This window comes from Phoxinus phoxinus (assembly GCF_949152265.1).
Source record: "Phoxinus phoxinus genome assembly, chromosome: 4".
NCBI lineage: Eukaryota > Metazoa > Chordata > Actinopteri > Cypriniformes > Leuciscidae > Phoxinus > Phoxinus phoxinus.
In genome coordinates this window covers 32,199,067-32,217,352 of record NC_136879.1, presented here as the reverse complement: position 1 = coordinate 32,217,352, position 18,286 = coordinate 32,199,067, and the positions used below count along the sequence as shown (strand labels likewise).

General features: G+C 36.7%; 2 protein-coding genes across 2 annotated transcripts; both read right to left on the bottom strand.

Annotated features, from left to right (window-relative positions):
* Positions 1 to 3,404: 3,404 nt before the first annotated feature.
* On the bottom strand, positions 3,405 to 11,397 carry arcn1b (archain 1b). Its single transcript, XM_079609293.1, has 10 exons — positions 10,934 to 11,397; positions 8,158 to 8,421; positions 7,893 to 8,072; positions 7,583 to 7,785; positions 7,345 to 7,509; positions 6,572 to 6,737; positions 6,246 to 6,393; positions 6,048 to 6,156; positions 4,566 to 4,770; positions 3,405 to 4,476 (listed from the first exon to the last, which is right to left on the bottom strand). The coding sequence occupies exons 1-10, from the start codon at positions 10,934 to 10,936 to the stop codon at positions 4,387 to 4,389; spliced, it is 1,533 nt and encodes a 510-aa protein (XP_079465419.1). The 5' UTR covers positions 10,937 to 11,397; the 3' UTR covers positions 3,405 to 4,386.
* Positions 11,398 to 12,654: 1,257 nt separating this feature from the next.
* Positions 12,655 to 15,456, bottom strand: cryaba (crystallin, alpha B, a). Its single transcript, XM_079609126.1, has 3 exons — positions 15,231 to 15,456; positions 13,975 to 14,088; positions 12,655 to 13,200 (listed from the first exon to the last, which is right to left on the bottom strand). Exons 1-3 carry the CDS (start codon positions 15,423 to 15,425, stop codon positions 13,030 to 13,032), a joined length of 480 nt encoding a protein of 159 aa, XP_079465252.1. The 5' UTR covers positions 15,426 to 15,456; the 3' UTR covers positions 12,655 to 13,029.
* Positions 15,457 to 18,286: the final 2,830 nt, after the last annotated feature.

Sequence of the window (18,286 nt, the reverse complement as noted above, 5' to 3'; positions counted from 1 at the left end):
CTCTCACTTTTACTGCGGGAAAACATCCCTGAGATGGCCTCTGTAAGAATGGGATTATTTAATCATCACCTTAAAGCCGTAAACCTGTAAATCAGCTTTTGGCTTTTAAAGTATGTTCAGCTCGCAGAAGACACATACTGACTTCACTATTGTGAATAGTGACAAATTATGCTGATAATTATAATGATAATGTAAGGTTACAATTTATTATAGTGCTTGCTCAAATAAGTACAGAGCAATATTAATTAACTACATTAACTTACTGTAGGGTTAGTTACATTTATGCATAATTTACTGTTATTAATATAGTAAAGTACATGTAGAATATAATTGTCACCTTCAAATAAAGTGTAAATGTAATATTAATATTATACAAGTATACATCATATAGTTATATTTTTATGTATTATATATTTTTTCCTATATTTATATATTATATTATTACATAAAAAGCAAATACCGGTACACACATAAACAAACATATCACACACACACATATATATATACACATATATATGTGTGTGTGTGTTTATGTTTCTATATGCACCGTATATATATATGTGTGTGTGTAGCCTATATATATGTGTGTGTGTGTGTGATATGTTTGTATATGTGTGTACCGGTATTTGCTTTTTATATATAATATATAAATATAGGAAAAAAATACATAAAAATATAACTATGATATATGTGTGTGTGTTTATATGTTTCTATATGTACCGTATATATGTGTGTGTGTGTTTATATGTTTGTATATATATATATATATATATATATATATATAGGCAAATCACATCACTCATTATCCTGTCTGAAATTCCACACATATAAATATTTAAAGATGCTAGAAATTGAGGAAACTATACTTTAACTAGATGTGGAAAACAGAAATCATGCATTCAGATTCACACAACACATCATACATAAACCCAAAAGCACATGTGTCCGGTTATTGACATCACTGTTGGAGTTTGTGGCTATGGTTTCAGAAATAGAATGGAACTAACCTGAAATCGGACCTTCTTGAGCAGCATATTAGAATCCTGGATGGTGGAGGCTTTCCTGCTGTCTGTTGGGATCCTGAACGTTCAGCACATGTCGTATTCCATATTAGCCAACCTGGAAGAATGGCCTATTTCAGACCGAGAAATCACCGACCCCCAGCAAACTCATAAATCATTAACTCCAAAAACTTAATCCTTCGTAAATAATTAAAATAAAGTTTTTAATGAATCTCAGATTGATAGCAAAATCCCATGTGACCATGTAAGTTCTTCGCCCATTCTAGTCCCTCTGCCCCCTCTCACTCTTTCATGTGACCCTTTAACAAAGCCGGGCTCAGTACTTATCTGTTTGTTCATTCATCCGAAATAAAGACCCGCCCTCTTTTATGACCGGTATAGTGGTCATTAACACCCCTCCTCTATTTTCTCAACTCCAAACTGGGATACACCCCCTCTCCTCCTCTCAAGGAAACCATATGGTCACCTACTGATTTGACTGTGACAGTGTGAGAACTACTGTCTGTTTACATCAACCTTTACTTCCCCCTCCGTCCAATCACTGTCCGCGCTTCGCTCCCCCCAGACTTCACCTCGTTTTTTTCTCCATCAGGAAATTAGGTCACCAGCACAGATATGATCCCTATTCTTTCAGCCTACACCCTTCAGTCCCTTCAACAAACCCACAAATCAGATGTTAAATCTGCTTCCTCAGCCCCGCCCTAAACTTTCCTCGTGGATTAGAGTCAACATCAAACATAGAGGCAGATTCCACTAGATAAGACTGTGTTTCACATTCAGATCACCCCCTGTAGATATGGGTCGCATATTTCACGGACTTAAGCTGTGGTCAGTGACTTTGACTTAGTAAAATATGCAGATAGATACATTTATACAACAAGGAAAGACTGTATAGAGTTATACATTTAAAGACAGGATTATAAAAGCGATAAAGAACAGTTAACCTGGCACTATCATAGAGATGCACTGATAATTCTGTTGTTGTAAAGTTGACCAATACATATACAAATAAATAGATAAATAGCTAATATTAAAATTCTCTACTATTGTCTAAATAAATGTAAAAATAAACAATATAAATGGTTTAAATGTTACAAAGGAAAGTGTCACAACCAAATGTTATTCTAGTATTATTTATATACTATTTAAGTATTTTTTTCAGTACCATTAAAAAAAATGATCTTCTCATTTTTAGTTTGACTGCTCATCATTCCTCTTAATACACAATTACCTGAAAAATAAATAAGTGGACATAAAATGATTAAGATGAAATTATTTAAAGGGACGTGGTGATGGAAAAAAATATGAGATGGGAGGAAACATATACAGAGGAAAAATTGTATGTCAATGCTTTACCGTTCTTTCTAGGGCTGTCAAATCGAACATCTAACATAAAAGTTTGTGTTTTTATAATACACATACGTATACATGCATACATATACTGTATATATATATACAGATACACAAACATTATATAACTAATTTTATGTTAGATGGTATTATTCGATTTGATAGCCCTATTTTTCTCAGAAATATTTTATGTTCCCCAGAGAAACTTTACATTTGCTCTCAAAATTTCTGCGTTACCCAGAGAAACTCTGCATTCGCTCAGAAACAACTTAAAAGTTTAGCGAGCGAACGTACATTTTTCGACAAAAAACGGCGGAGCGCAAACAAACTCAAGTTTCTCTGGGGAACGCAAAAGCATTGACAGAGAATTTTTTTCTCAATCTCATATTTTTTGTCCATTATGTCACTTTAGGGGCTCCATAACTACATACCTCTGAAATCTCTCAAATCACAAAGTAAAATATACAGTTTAGCATCATTATACAAAACAATTAGTCAGAGTCAAGCATTTCAAAAAGCCATGTCAAAGCAGATGTAAATGATTTCTCTCAGTAATTGGCTGAGGAAGTGGTTCATTGGCAGGAATCTCATCTACTCAAGCATACCTAATGCATTATCAACTCTGAGTGCCATTGCCTTGTCTCTGAAATTCCTCACATGCTTGTGTAATCCAGAACAAACTCCCAGTCCGCTAACTAATGAATTCTACCAAACCAGGGCTGGGCAGTCAATTTTTAACCCTAACCCTAACAAATAATACACACTAATCTCACACCAAAACAATCAACCGGGGTGTTCTAGGTGCTTAAACACACCACTACTCAACTCACATGATTTGAGGCATAATTCATGTCTGGTGCGGGTTGATTTAAATGTAATACAAAGGATTAGGGATTTAAACAAAGCCTAACTCTAAGGATAAGCAATAGTGAAGCCTGCCTTAGCATAGACCACCAATACATATACCGTGCACAGTATTAAAAATCCTAGGTAAAAACACATATTGAGGCAGGAAGAGCTCAGAAAATACACTTTACTTTAAATTTGACTTTATTATTGATTAAAGGTATTCATAAGTATCTTACAGCAGAATGGAATGTCGTAACCCTCCCCTTGGCGTTCCGTAATCATCTTTGAGTGTGCGCTGATAAATGTATTTTGCGTTATGGAAATACAAAAAAAATAAATCCGTTCTTAATAACATCTGGGAAGCCAGGGAGAATATATTTCCCTGTTTAGCCAAATAAATGCAGCAATGAATAAAAAGCCAGAAACATTTAAACAGATTATGTGTAACATTAACAACCGAGAATGAAAAATCTTCCTGTTTAAGATTAATGTTCAAACTAATGATTACATAAATATAACAGAACAAAAAAAGGGAAGATACTAAAAAGCAAATAGCGTTAGACCGTTAAATCAATGCAATTTTAAAGAGATGAATTGTGTGAATTCGGAGTATGCACATTTAATGCAGAGTCAGTTCTAATCGCACAAGCACAGCTGATCTGATCATCACCCACATATTTTTTGGGGGTACTACAATATTAGGTCCGCTTCCATATTAGAAAACCTTGATAATTAGAAATAAATCCAAATTGCTAATGGGCAGATCACATGGTTTGAAAAAAGAAAAATCAATTATATCACAATTCTATACAAAACCTATATCCAAGTATATCATTTTCCAATTTCATTGTATTTCTTTGAAGGGTTCTTATGGGCTTATAATACATCTGCTGTAGGACGACACTGATCTTCCCTCGATGTCTTCAGGTGCAGTGCTGTATTTGACTCTCTTTTGTCTTTCCTGGCAGGTGTGTGACTGCACTTAGTACTGAGCAGCTGAAAGTCCAGTTTATATAAAAGTAGATTATTTTCCTTTAAGACAAACAAACACAGAAGTCCTGCAGCCCATGTCAGAGAATGTTTCGAGCGCTCTGTTAACGTACAGCGCGCTCTCTGATCCGTTAAGCTGGCTGGCAGGTTAAAACGATCCTCCACCAGGAAACATTTACAGGATCTCATACTTATCCACAACAAATGATGTCTCTAAGGAGAATTTGACTGGACTGCCTCCTTCTATGTATGTCACCTTGGCAATCTGTGGAAACAATCGATATGTAGTCATTTCCTTTCACACTAGGACTCATTTTTGTTGCGTTATTTCATAGATAATCCAGCATAACTTGCCTGAATGTCACAAAAGTTACGCTTGGAGACAAAAGAAACGTTGATTGGGAAGAAGTCGTTGGGTTTTCCATCTATACTGAACTCCAGGCTGCCACTCTTGTTCTTCTCATCGATAACAGGCAGTGACCATTCCAAGAAGTTTTTCCTGCTGTCGTGTTTATACTGGCCATCCAGATCACCGACCACAGGAGCACCAACACCTGACCTGTATAATCGCAGGAGCCACAGTTTGTGGTAGATAGAATTAAATACTTTTACAAAGTGGACATCCTAAATCAGTCGAAAATAATTGAATTTGAAAAATTATTATACAATTATTTTATTATTATGCATAGCTTTAATGAATAAATAAAGAGATGCACCAAAACTAAATTTCTCCGACGATAGCGATATCTGATTATTCATATTCAAGTTACACATAAGTAGGTTTCATAAACACTTCTTCATGACAAATTTATTCAAACATACGTATATAATTAACAGTAAACAAGCTCCTCTCTAGCTAACTAATCAACTGTAAACACCGGATAACTTTACTGAGGCAAATGCAACATTAAGTGAAATTGTTCACAAACTGTTTTTGACGTCTTTCTGCGGTTGAAACACAGATTGAGCGATTACATGAGACATTTTGGTAAGTTGTGGCTGTTGATATATTTGCATGTTTTTTTGAGCTATGACTCCTATTAAAGTGGAAGAAAAGACGTGCCACACTGCCACTTGAACTGAGGCGCTACAGTGATCGGAAAACGCCATTTATGTTTTGAATTTTGTGATAAGCTGAGCTGAGACTTCTTATGAGAAGTAACAAAGCTCTTGGTGATTACTGGATACGAGGCATTAGGCCTGACGGTATGACGATATATATCGTTACCATGGTATAAAATGTCTATCGTTAAAGATTTTGCTATATTGCGTATATCACGGTATGTAAATATATAGCACTATTTACACTTCAGAGAGATGAAATATGTTTGTAATTTTCTTATTTTTAATAACAGAAATTAGACAAAATAACTAAATATACATCTTATATATCATGAAACAAGAATTTGGTCATATCGCCCCCTTGGGAGGCGTGCTACAAATAATGTTAGGAATAGGGAAAAACAGCGGACCTGGCAACCCTGGCTTGAACTTAGGTAAAATTCATAGGGTCAAATATAGCCTGCTTTAACGTTGCTATTATTATTGTCACGTTAACTTCGACAGTCTTAAATTCAACACAAGATACATTTTCTTCACACACAGTATCAGTTGCAGTCTGACACGTTTTACTGGCCCCTTTTGATTTGCCTTGATCATTGGCTGTTTTTAAACAATAGGCCACTGGCCAATGGTGAAAGAAATTGCTTATTATTGGTCGATACATTGGTGCATCCCTATAATTAAATATTTACACAATAGAAACAAAAACATATATATCAATATTAAAATGGAAACAGAAAATATATTGTTTATAATGATTCAGAATGCACTTACGGCACAGGAATAGTAATGATAACATCATTGAGTTCGAGTCCCTCGTCCTGAAGTTCATACTCAATGTTGACGTCACACCCACTTCCACTTTCTGATGGCCAACAGTTAACTGAGAGGACAACATGGGATGCATGCATGATTGATATGTTCATGAAAGTGCTGCCATACAAAATCCTTGAGATTGAAAAAAAGACTCACTAGTTAAAGGAATGAGGGACTCATCTGTGCTCTGTATCCTCCATTTCAGCACCCCCAAATCACTGTTGAGTGGGAAGGACTTATCCTGGTTTTTCAGACCAAGCAGAGACTCAGTGGTGAACAGCTTTTTATCAACATGAGGGTGAGTCTGAAGGATAAATGAAACAATATGAATCACACGGTCAAGACAAAAGATTTTCAAAGATCTAAATCAGTGGGAAAACTGAGTGAGAACACAGTGTCCTTTCTAAAATGCCATACGGTCCACAACTTCCCCTTCAAAATACATACTGAGACCATGACATGCAGTGGTGTGTCTCACACACCTGTAGTTGTGCTCCTTTCTTGTCATTGTTGTTGAGGAGTATAGAAATGCGGCCATTTTTTTCATCTGTGACTCTCAGAGTGATCATGCCCAGAACCTCCATGTTCTGCAGTCCACCATCCCGACCACAGGTCAGAGAGATCTTCTCTTCCACCCTCAGATGTACACTGGGAAACAGTTCATAAACTGCCATCAACAACAGCCATAAGCTGAAAATAATATCATAAAATACACTACTGTGCAAAAGTTTGGGGTTGATAAGATTTTAATGATTTAAATAAATGTTTTTGAAAGGAGTCCCTTATGTTCACCAATGTTGCATTTATTAGTTTTAAAAATACAGTAATATTGTGAAATACAATTATAATTTAAAATCACTTTTGTATTTTAATATATTTTAAAATGCAATTTATTCCTATGATGGCAAAGCTGAATTTTCAGCATCATTACTCCAGTCTTCAGTCACATGATCCTTCAGAAATTATTATAATATGCTGATTACTTTTATTATCAATGTTGAAAACAGCAGTGCTGCTGAATATTTTTGTAGAAACCGTGATTTTTTGATGACCAAAGTAAAAAAAAGAAAACTTAATTTGTAAGATTATAAATGTCTTTACTTTCACTTTTGATTAACTACATTTTCTTAAAAATTACTTAAAAAGTATTTATAAAAAAAGAATCGTACCGACTGCAAACTTTTGAACGGTAGTGTGCATAACAATATAGGGAGTAGAATGTGTCAAATACTGAAATAAACTCAGTAAGCAATACCTCTCGATATTCACTGGAGGCTGAAGGACTTTAGATGCCTCTGATGCCTTCCTTCCTGCACTGGATGTGACCATATTTTCTCCTTCTGACTTTAGTTTGTCCACAAAGTTATCCACCTCTTTCCCCTTGACACCCAGCTTCAGTGCTTTGTTTGAACCACTTGGCCTACAGGAAGAACAGGGCAGATTAACTTCTGTACACTTTTCCATGTATCATGGCCCACAGTTAAAGCTCATACCTGACTGTAGCAGGAGACATTTTGGGCTTCTCTGGCTCTATTGTATCCGTGATGATGGTGGCTGATGTATAGCTGCTCATTCCTGAATTTCCGAAACCTCCGAAGCCCGGCGATTTCCTCCCAGCACGTTCAGCATCTTGTCTTGCTCGCTGCAGCTCTTTGGACTTGCGTTTCATCTCGGCCTTTGCTTCTCTTTCTTGGGTCTGTTGAAGTGGAGAATTGAGAGAAACCCAGAACATTAGAGTTAGTGTTTGATTTTAACTTAAAACGGAGTGTAATTTTTCCTTGGACGTTTCATCAAGTATCAGACCTCTCTGACAGCCCTGAAGACTTTCTCTTCATGAGAATCCATCTCAGTAAAAGTGCGAATCTGCGCCAGGTTAACGTTCTCCCGGTAGCCCAGAGCTACGATCTCATCAAATGCAAATATGAGATCAAAACAGTGCTCAGAGATCTCGCTTTCCTCCAATACTCTGCAATATTCAGGGATCTGAAGAAACATGGAAACCCATCACTTATTCAAGATACATCAAAGAAGAGCAATAATTGAGAGAGTTTAAAAAAGCAAGCTTTACCACTCGGGAGAAAAGCCTTAGTGTCTCCAAGTCCTCCAGGATGTTACTGTTTTTTGTAGTGATCAGAACCATGTAGAGCTTCTCCAGGGGCTGGTAGACGTAGCGCACGCTGTCTGTTTCCACAAAGGTGTGCTGCTTGCCTGTATTCATCAGTTTGGGAAAGGCAGCCAGAAGGCCCTCGACGCGGGTTCGCGTCATCTCTACGAACTGTCGTGACACTATGGCTTTTCCAGCCTTAGTGCAAATCGCCGCTGCCAAGAGCACCTGCAAAGATGTCATGGACATTCAAAACTTCATCGGACAAAGGACAATTAAAAAGAAAATAGGATTTTGGATCATAATGATTATTACTGCATTCAGAAATTAGACTGCAGTACAACATTTATTTGAGAAATTATCAACTTGCATTACTAGTGAAAATAATAAAATGACACAAATGGAGCATCAAAAAAACATTTAAGATGAAGTGATCAAAGTATGTTCAATGTATGGAATAGACCAATTTTTCTACTTTATTGATAATTCTTCAGTATTGGATCTACAGATAAATGGTATGCACTCAATAGTAGGGGTGGGGAAAAAAATCTATTCTTAGATGCATCGTGATGCGGACGTGGACGATTCTGAATCGATTCACAAATGGCAAAAATCGATTTTCGAAAAAAAAAAATCGATAATAACGTAATATTGACGGAACGCAAAAGACGGAACTCTGAAACGTGGAAACAATATTGTCAAAGCTTCCACCCGGCTCGGAAAGGGCAAAGCGCATTACACAATCAGTCGCAACTTTTATTGCCAAGGATTTGCATCCAGTCGTTGAGAACCAGGGCTTTCGCACTATGTTGCACACTTTGGAGCCGAGATACAACGTCCCATCTCAGAGATATTTTACAGACACAGCGATCCCCACACTCTACAACAAGACCAAAACCGAAGTCATGGAATCACTGAAGAAAGCGGGTAGGATAGCTGTAACATGTGATGCGTGGACATCCGTATTTTATGTTAATAGAGATTCAGAATATGTTGAAGTTTGTTATAATTTGTTATTGTTGTGATTTTTACTGTAGTGAATTTACTGTTGTGAAATGGAAAATCAATAATCGAGAATCGAGAATCGTTAATAATCGAAAATCGACTGTAATCGAATCGGGACTTCAATAATCGTAATCGAATCGAATCGGGAAATCAGACAGATTAACCACCCCCTACTCAATAGTATAGAAACTTAAAGGTTGTATCAGCGATTTCAGGCCCAAAAATAAATGATCACATTCATCTAATCTTTCCTAACGATCCGCTAGCTGCCCGCCCCATAAGTAAGCAGTCAAAAAAACGCGTCTCTGTAGGCAGCCTAGGCTCTAAGATCTGCACACAAAAACAATTGGTTTCACCAACCACTCAAAACCAAAATAAATAGTGTTCCAACCAATCACCGACAGGGGCTGGGTGTTGTGAGGTTTTGTGCTCGTGCGCGGCTGCACGCGAAGTTGTAGCTGAAGAAGAAGCCAGCGTCTATCAATGAACAAGAGAAATTGAACATGGCTGAGTCAATCCCCAAGAGGAGGAGGAGGATTAGGGCGAGGGAATACCATCGTGTTTATTCCAAGACACGGCTTCTTCTTCAGCTCCGACTTCGCGTGCAGCCGCGCACGAGCGCAAAACCTCACAACACCCAGCCCCTGTCGGTGATTGGTTTGCTTATGGGGCGGGCAGCTAGCGGATCGTTAGGAAAGATTAGATGAATGTGATCATTTAATTTTGGGCCTGAAATCGCTGATACAACCTTTAATTTGCGTGTGTGTAAACACACTTATATCATGCTATTATTAAAATACCAAATTAATTAAAAAAAATATATTAATTGAAATTAGCCGACATAAAATATTAATATTAGATGAACAACTTGAGCATAAAAAAGTTCTTAAATGAGAAATATGTCAAGTTTTATGCTTAACAGTAAGACAAAACAAAGACAAAATACTGTATATTTGCAATCAATCAATTAGATTTGCATAATTAATTGTGAATAAATAATATTACACAAAAATGCATGCAACGTTTTATTGTATAGTGATTTTTGATTGTCAAACACCAGAAAATAAAACTAAATAAAAACACGATTCTGCATATCAGCTATAAGATACGAAAAATCATTAAAATGATCTGCTTTGTTGACATGATACAGTAAACATGACTAAAATATGTTTCTTGATGTTAATAAAGTTAATAAAGGTTTGCCATATATACCGAATTTAATTTGTGTGTATATATATATATATATATAAACTTATGTTTTTTTTATGTTTCATGATCCACAGGTAATTTATATTAAGTCAACATTTGGATTGTCAAAGTCAGTTAGCTACAACCTGTTAGGCTATATGCATAGAAATTCAATATCTAAATGATAGAACAATACACAAAATAACTATTTATTATATCAATATTTTATATTAATATTTTATTTTATATATATATACGCAATGACAGCCATTTACTTTCGCCAATTACTTAAACTATAATTAATTCTGAAGGCAATAGTTAGCTGGCTAACCTTTAGCTGGCTAGCTGTATCATATCAAAACCTAGCAAAGTTTGTAAGACGTTTTGAAAACGTGTAAGATGTTTTTAAAACAAAAAACAGATGGAATAGACACTTTTTAGTAATTGACACTAAAAAACGAAAAGAGTTTCAGACTGTGTGAGCGATTAGCTACATCGCTAGCTGCTAGCCCCATCATGCTAAATGCACAAAACAAACCAGTCATACCATTTCTGTTCCCTTTCACACGAGGATCCGTCAGCGGACTCGGTCACGGACACTGTCTGTCCAGCTGTTTCAAAAACAGAAAATATCAAAGTGTTGACTAATGCTCTGTTTTAACAGTAGCACATAGCTTGACTCGTAATGTTGAAGAAACAGAGCCACGTCTCCAGAGTCCAACCGGAAAAAGTTGCGCCGTGTCAGAAGCAGACGAGAGTTGATGCAGGAGAGATGGCGACATCTAACGGCGGAGAACAGACACTGCGCATCAAAACAAGACACTAGTGCACTTTACTCACTTGTAGAGATGTCATCTTTGTGATTTCATGATAAGAAAATACACTACCGTTCAAAAGAGGAACTATTTAATTGACCAAAAAGGACGGTAAATACATTTATAATGTTTATTATAATAATCTCATCTCATATATATAATAAAGTCATTTATAAATGTATAATTTATATTTCGAATAAAGGCTGTTTTTTTCTTTCTATTCATCAAAAAATCCTGGAAAATGTATCATGGTTTCCACAAAAAATATTAATAAGCCTGCAAATCATCATATTATGATATTATGAATTCTGAAGCATCATGTGACTGTAATGATGCTGAAAATTCAGCTTTGCCATCATGAATAAATAATATTTCAAAATATATTAAAATAGAATTTCCTTTTTTTTCAAAATTGTAATAATATTTCACATACAGCTTTGGTGAGCATAAGAGAGTTCTTTAAAAAAAACTTAAGGAACAACAACTCTAAACTTTTTTGTTTAAAGGTATAGGCCTAGACTAGGCCCTATGTGAAATTCACATCTTGTTGTCACATTTTTTTTTTTCTGAAGTGAATATTTTATTCTTCAATACAACAGGGGTAGATATTGTCCACTGTTTATAGGCTACCCATGAAAAAAATACACCTTATATTTGTATATAGATAAATTCATCCTCACTGTATTATATATTTTTATTATTATTATTTATTATCAACACTTCACTCTGTCTAATTTCTGTACTTTCTATATCTTCGATTTCAATACCTTAATTTTCAGTTAAAATCTATAGCTGAACCTTGCTTTAATGTATCCTTGTGTGGATTTTGGGAACTCTGGTTCTTCAACAACAACAAAACATTGTTGAGTTGTATTAGCTTATTTTAAATCTTATTTACTCTTATATTTTTAGTCATCATGAGGCCCCTTTGTAAGTTGCGCAGAAAAAAGAAAAAGAAACAACCTTTTTTTAATTTTTTAATGCTGAAGTCACAGTTGTTAGTTGTAACACGTCACTTTAAGATAAAGCACTTCTAAAATATAAAGCACATTGGGAATGATAGTGGACTAAACAAGGGGAATTATGTCAATAACTACACCCCTGTCATCAGCAATCCAAACTCAGGAGGTGTGTTTTTCTTTATTACACCACATTTGACAATCAAATGTGATCCATGGCATCTTGTTACACCACTGAGGTAAATAAGGCACATTTGTGTGTCTCACATAATAGATGTCTATCCTGACACTGTCAGTGATTAATCATATATATTAATTTACGTCATCTTTATTACTGTCCATTAAGTGCAACAACATTCAGCAAAACGCAGTCAACTTAGTCTGTTAGTTTAGAGACCAGTATCAAATAGATTCATAAGTGCAGCAAACTTTACATTCAGATGCTCAACATATGCTGAGATGAGATCATATATACCAGGATTCATCAGTATTTTGACCTGTGGATTTATTAAATTCAGATGCTGCACAACATCCCATTTCAATTCTCCTTCCTTTCAAAGCCAAAGTTACAATCACCATCCAAGTCAGCCACATAATTACATACAACGTCCAACTGTAGGCCATGAATATAACAAACCAAACCCAACTCCTATAACACCCTGCATTTACAGGCCTAAAGCACTGACCTACTGCACATTTTGCCTGACATTGTTGTTGATATGGACAAATATGTTTTTGGTTATAACTTTGTTTTGGTTCTATGTGTTGCATTAAAGCACATGATCGTATGCCTGTATTCTCTCAGTCGTGGTGAAGCTGCTGGGTTTGTTTGGAGACGAGGGGCTGAGGTGCAGCTATCGATGGGTTTTTTACTTCTGTGCTGGTGGCTTCTCTTCACAGGTCATGTCCACCATCCGCGGAGGTGTGGAGATGGTCAGTAAGCCTTCAGAGGACAGAGAGGAGGTGATGGACCCTGAATCTACATCGGGTGGGATCTTAAACTTCATGTAAAACTCCTTTGGCCCAACGCCATCCTCATACTGTAACAGATACAGTTTTTTCGAAGTGGTGTAAATCAGTCATTGCACAATTGCACGTCACTGAGAATAAAGTTGAATTGACTTTAAGTTGAGGTAGCAAACACAAACTAGAATTGACATTCAACATTTGTATTTAGAGAAGGACACAATAAATAGATCAAAAGTCATACTAAAAACATTTATGATGTTACAAATGATTTCTGTTCCAAATAAATTGATCATAAGGATCATCATTTCTACCAAAAATATTAACTGTTTTCAACATTGATAATAATAATAAATGTTTCTTGAGCAGCAAATCAGCAGAATTATTTCTGATGAATCATGTGACACATAAGACTGTAATTATATAATTATGATTGGTGAGAAGAAAGAAAGAGATTTCTTTCAAAAACATTTAAACTTCTTTCCAACCCCAAACTTTTGAATTATAGTGTGCGTCACATTTTAATAAGAAAAGGGAAAGTTTGTCAAGACAAACATTGGATGTTGTTTGAAAGTTTAAAAAGGTGTTAAAAGTCTTTAGTCTTTCACTTCCTGTCCTCCCCAACAACATCCTGTGCTGTGAATGTGACCAGTTTAATTGAAACTCATGAACTGAAAGTGAGAAAGTTCTTCACATGTTGCCTTTGGAATATGTCTTGAATATGCCTAATCTTGTTTTTTATAACACAATACTACAATAAATATAATTTATGCTAGCAAAATACCCAGAACAGCCAAGTTCAAAATGGTGAATAAAATGAAGGAGAGTTTGAATACTTGTTTTGTTACCTCAGGCTGCCAGTGAATCTCAAGACAATCATCATTGAGCTTGACAGTCAGTTCATCTGGAGAGAAGTTCTTCACATCCAATTTGATTACAAAGCGATCTCTTTCAATTTTCATCTGTGTAAGGGAAAAATGGCAAACTGAAAACTGCAAAAGACTGAAAACCTGCAAAGTTCTAATAATGTGACTGACTCATAAAGAACCTTCTGTTAATCTCAAGAATTGAAGGGAAATTCAATTTGCTATAGCATTAATTAATGCATCATCATGAACTACTGTAACAAAAGCAATACTTTTACAGTAGTTCATTTAATAATCGATTATTAACGATTTTTCAGTGTTTCAGAGACTCTTATTAACGATTTTTTCAGTGTTTCAGAGACTCTTATGCTCACCAAGACTACATTTATTTCATTGAAAATATAGTAAAAACAGTAATATTGTGAAATATTATTACAATTTAAAATAACAGGTTTCTTTGTTAATATATTTTAGAATGTAATTTATTCATGTGATGCAAAGCTGTGTTTTCAGCATTACTCCAGTCTTCAGTGTCACATGACCCTTCAAAAATCATTCTATGCTCATATATTTGATAGTATTCACTCTAAAAAAAATTGGTTCTTCAGCGGTTCTTTGCCGTGCTTATGGTGCTATATACAGTAGCACCACTGCCATTTTAAGAACCTGTTAAGCCCAGTTTGGTTCTTCAGCGGTACTTTGGGGTTAAGGTGCTCTTATGGTTCTATAACACCATTTGACAAAGGTGAGCTGCTATATGGCACTTAAAGTTGTTCCCCTATGATTACAAGCCAATGAACCACTTTTAGTGCTATTTAGCACCATTTGTGTTTAGAGTGTTTGTAGTATTTGTTACTAGTATAGCATTTTATGTATTTGAGCATGTATTTGATAGAACAGCATGTTTGAAATAGAAATCTTTTGTAACTTTAACAGTCTTTACTGTTACTTTTTTATCAAGTTAAGGTGTCCTTGCTGAATACATCTTACTGACCCTAAACTTTTGAACAGTAGTGTATGCTGATACATTTATTAACATTAGTCGTAAAAAATAACATTATTATGAACTAAATATTATGAGGTATAAAATAGTATTGTAAAAATTGCTGTTAAAAGTGTTTATTGTTTAGAATTTTAAACAAATTGAATTTTTAAAAAATAAAAAAAGGTAAAGTATTAGCTATTTGGGTAATTTAATTAATAAATAAATTTATAGCAAAATCAGAAGTTTAACTCACCTTAAACTCACCACTCTCCGAGTTTGGAAAAAATGTTGGTAAGCGGCAGATATAACGACGATAGTAGGGCATGGTGTAGAAAGGTGAAAATTGGTCACTGTCGGGTAGGTTCTCTCCAAAACCATAAATTCGATGGGTAGAAGGGAAGAAACCTGGGGACCGAGGGTACAAGCAGGGTTGAATAGAAATGGCCATCTCAGAGAAGCGGCTGGAGTTGACAGCGGATCTGCTGCATGTTACTGTGGCCCTGTATTTATGGCCCACCCATAAACCTTATGTCAGCCGCTGATCTGTCTCCAGTTATGAGGTAAAGTGTTTTTTTGCTGCCCTCTTCCCCTCTGGCTCATTCAAACAAAAAAACTATTGACTCACCCTTCACTCATTCAGTCTCAAACACTGGGGTCTGAATAGTGTTAATGCCGCTCTGCTCACAAGCCTGGAAAAATATTTGCCTAGCTAAGTTGGAATGGTTCTGAGTGAAGCCTCCGTGTCAACTGGCCACATCCCAGCAAGCTCTTGTGCCAGGAGGGATTGTGCCACCCGTGCCCTGGACAGGACACGTCAGATACTATCTGCTCCCTCCTGGCTGCTATCAGAGGAGAACTCAGGCAGAAAGATAATATTATGCCCTAAAATGACGGGACTGGACGAATCAGCAAGATTGCTGATCTGCTGTAAACAGACATGATAAATGAGCAAATGGGCATCCCTGCCGTCCCATCTGAGAGAGTTGGACAGGTGTTGTGGAATTGGGCTGGAAACATAATGTCAGATGTGATGCTCCATGCATGTGAAGTCAAGTGTGTGATTCAAATATATAGGCTACACTGTACATAGTTGCATTCATGTGCTGGTTTGGGACTGGTTACACCAGCTCAGTTTTGCTTGAGAAGAGCATGACTATGTTGTATGTCTTGGAACAGCTACAGTATGGTGTATGGAACTGCTTCCTCTGGAGCGGGCTATGAATTTAATTTAACGGAACAGACTTTGGGATTTCTTCCACTGGAACGGACTCAGGGGGCCATATTTTAACGATCTGAAACGGAAGTATCAAACGCAAAACACAAGTAACTTTGTGGGCGGATCTTGCAAATGTAAAATGGGTTGGTCTGAAGTAGCTACATTACTCATAGTGTCATACACTCTAAAAAATGCTGGGTTGTTTCAACCCTATTTTGGGTCAAATATGGACAAACCCAGCCGTTGGGTTACAATTTTTAATAAAATTTTTAACCCAACGTTTAGGTTTGTCCATATTTGACCCAAAATTGGGTTAAAAACAACCCAGCATTTTTTAGAGTGTAGGTGTGGTTTGGGCGTAACGTGCAATAAAGAAATCAGGGCATCATCTCAAATTCCCTTTAAGAGCAGGCACGCTTGTTCCATGGCGGACTGCTATAATGGCGGATTTGCCAGGCACACGCAACTTACATGATGGTAAAGGTGATTTCTCAGTCTTCAGAATTTTGTTTCCTGGTTCTTGACGGACATCCCACTTTGTCAGATGCCATTATAGGTCTTGCCACTATTGGTCAAACAGGTTTGATCCGTCACTACAATTAGCCTGAATAATTTGGGTAAATGTGTAAGCTAGTGCCTATTTTTTCACATAGGCTATTCATGGACACCACAATGATTTCCCTCGTGTGGTAATATCTTTCCTTGTTATTATGTATGGTTTGCAAAAATATGAACTGCTGCGTCTGTATTGATGAGAGAAGCAAAGTGTATGCGCGTTGTACACACGCTACATTATGGCCAAGCATGCGCCCTTAAAATAGCATCTGAATAACGCACCACTGACTTTAGACTAGGTTTTTCCTGGTCTGTGGCGGACTTGTTTTCTGAAACTGCAAAATAGTACCAGGGAACATTTGCGCCGGAACACGCCTCCTCTTTTCCCTGAAACCGCCCCCGAGCGTATGTTCATTCCCTAGTTTACCGACTCGCGTCTGTGGAGGGAAAAGTCCGCTGTGCGTCGGGTAGAAAATAGGAATGATACATGCGTCGGTGTACAAAGTCAATTGACCCTTCGCAGGGAGCTTGATTGACAGGTGATCTGACCAATCATACTTCGCCATCCGCCATTTTGTCGGACAAAGCAGTCAGGAGAGTTCGTAGATTAACATGGGAGAATTTGAACTTGAAAAACGCAGTGTACTGACGCCTTTCCGCGGTTAAAACAACATTCCTTCTTATGTTCATTCATGTTTATTTGATGCTATAAATGAACTAGAAGGAAGAGATGATCGGTTCACGAGCAGCTTTAACTGATGCTCTACAGCGATCTGACAGACACATTAAAGAGCCACAAAACGGTATTTATTGTTAAAATTTCTTTTAAAAAATTACCAAATTTGAAAGGTGAGACTTTGTTTAATACGTTTAATATCAAAAGTAACCAAAAAATAACCTGGTCTGTCCTGTACTGTCAGCGCGCTGTCAGTGTCCTCTCTGCTCCACGATGTATTTCTCACTGCGTGAGAACATGGTTTGGCATGAGAGCGGCGTAGCTTGTTGGGCATAGCGACAGTAACTAAGGGGGGCGGGTCTTTGCGAACGGTCAATTGCGCTGGGTGCAAGATAGGGTCCAGAATGTTGGTTCACCATAGACTAGCACTATTGTCACACCTTCTGACTGGCTGATCCAGAATGATGAGGCTTGAAGAGCAGTTAGGTAGGCCTAGTATTTTAATAGAAACCAATACACAAATTAAGCTTACATCCAACACAAGACAAAGACCAGCAGCTAACAGGTGAGACTCTAATCAATTAGACAATGAAACTATGTGGCTGAATCCGAAATCACCCCCTAAACCCTCTCTCACTATTCCCTAGTACGTTAGTCCACTAATACAGTTCACTTGAAGAAGTGAATGAAAACGAGTGAGCGAATTCGAACAGCCTACATCGGTTGTACACTCGTTATTGTGGTGCAATGTGGGATTGAATGAGTGGACTCTATAACGTCCACTACGGTTTCAGACAACAACAAAATTGCTGTCCCCTCAAATAATCAACGCCACATGTTCAACTTGGTTTTATTTACATGT

Coding starts and splice junctions, on each gene's coding strand:
- arcn1b (XM_079609293.1), bottom strand. Junction 7,510..7,582: donor ATGTCTCCTGCTACAGTCAG/GTATGAGCTTTA, acceptor TTCTTCCTGTAG/GCCAAGTGGTTCAAACAAAG. Junction 6,157..6,245: donor GTCCCTCATTCCTTTAACTA/GTGAGTCTTTTT, acceptor TTGTCCTCTCAG/TTAACTGTTGGCCATCAGAA.
- cryaba (XM_079609126.1), bottom strand. CDS start 15,425: ATGGCCATTTCTATTCAACCCTGCTTGTACCCTCGGTCCCCAGGTTTC. Junction 14,089..15,230: donor CGGAGAGTGGTGAGTTTAAG/GTGAGTTAAACT, acceptor TCCCTTACACAG/ATGAAAATTGAAAGAGATCG. Junction 13,201..13,974: donor AGATTCACTGGCAGCCTGAG/GTAACAAAACAA, acceptor TATCTGTTACAG/TATGAGGATGGCGTTGGGCC.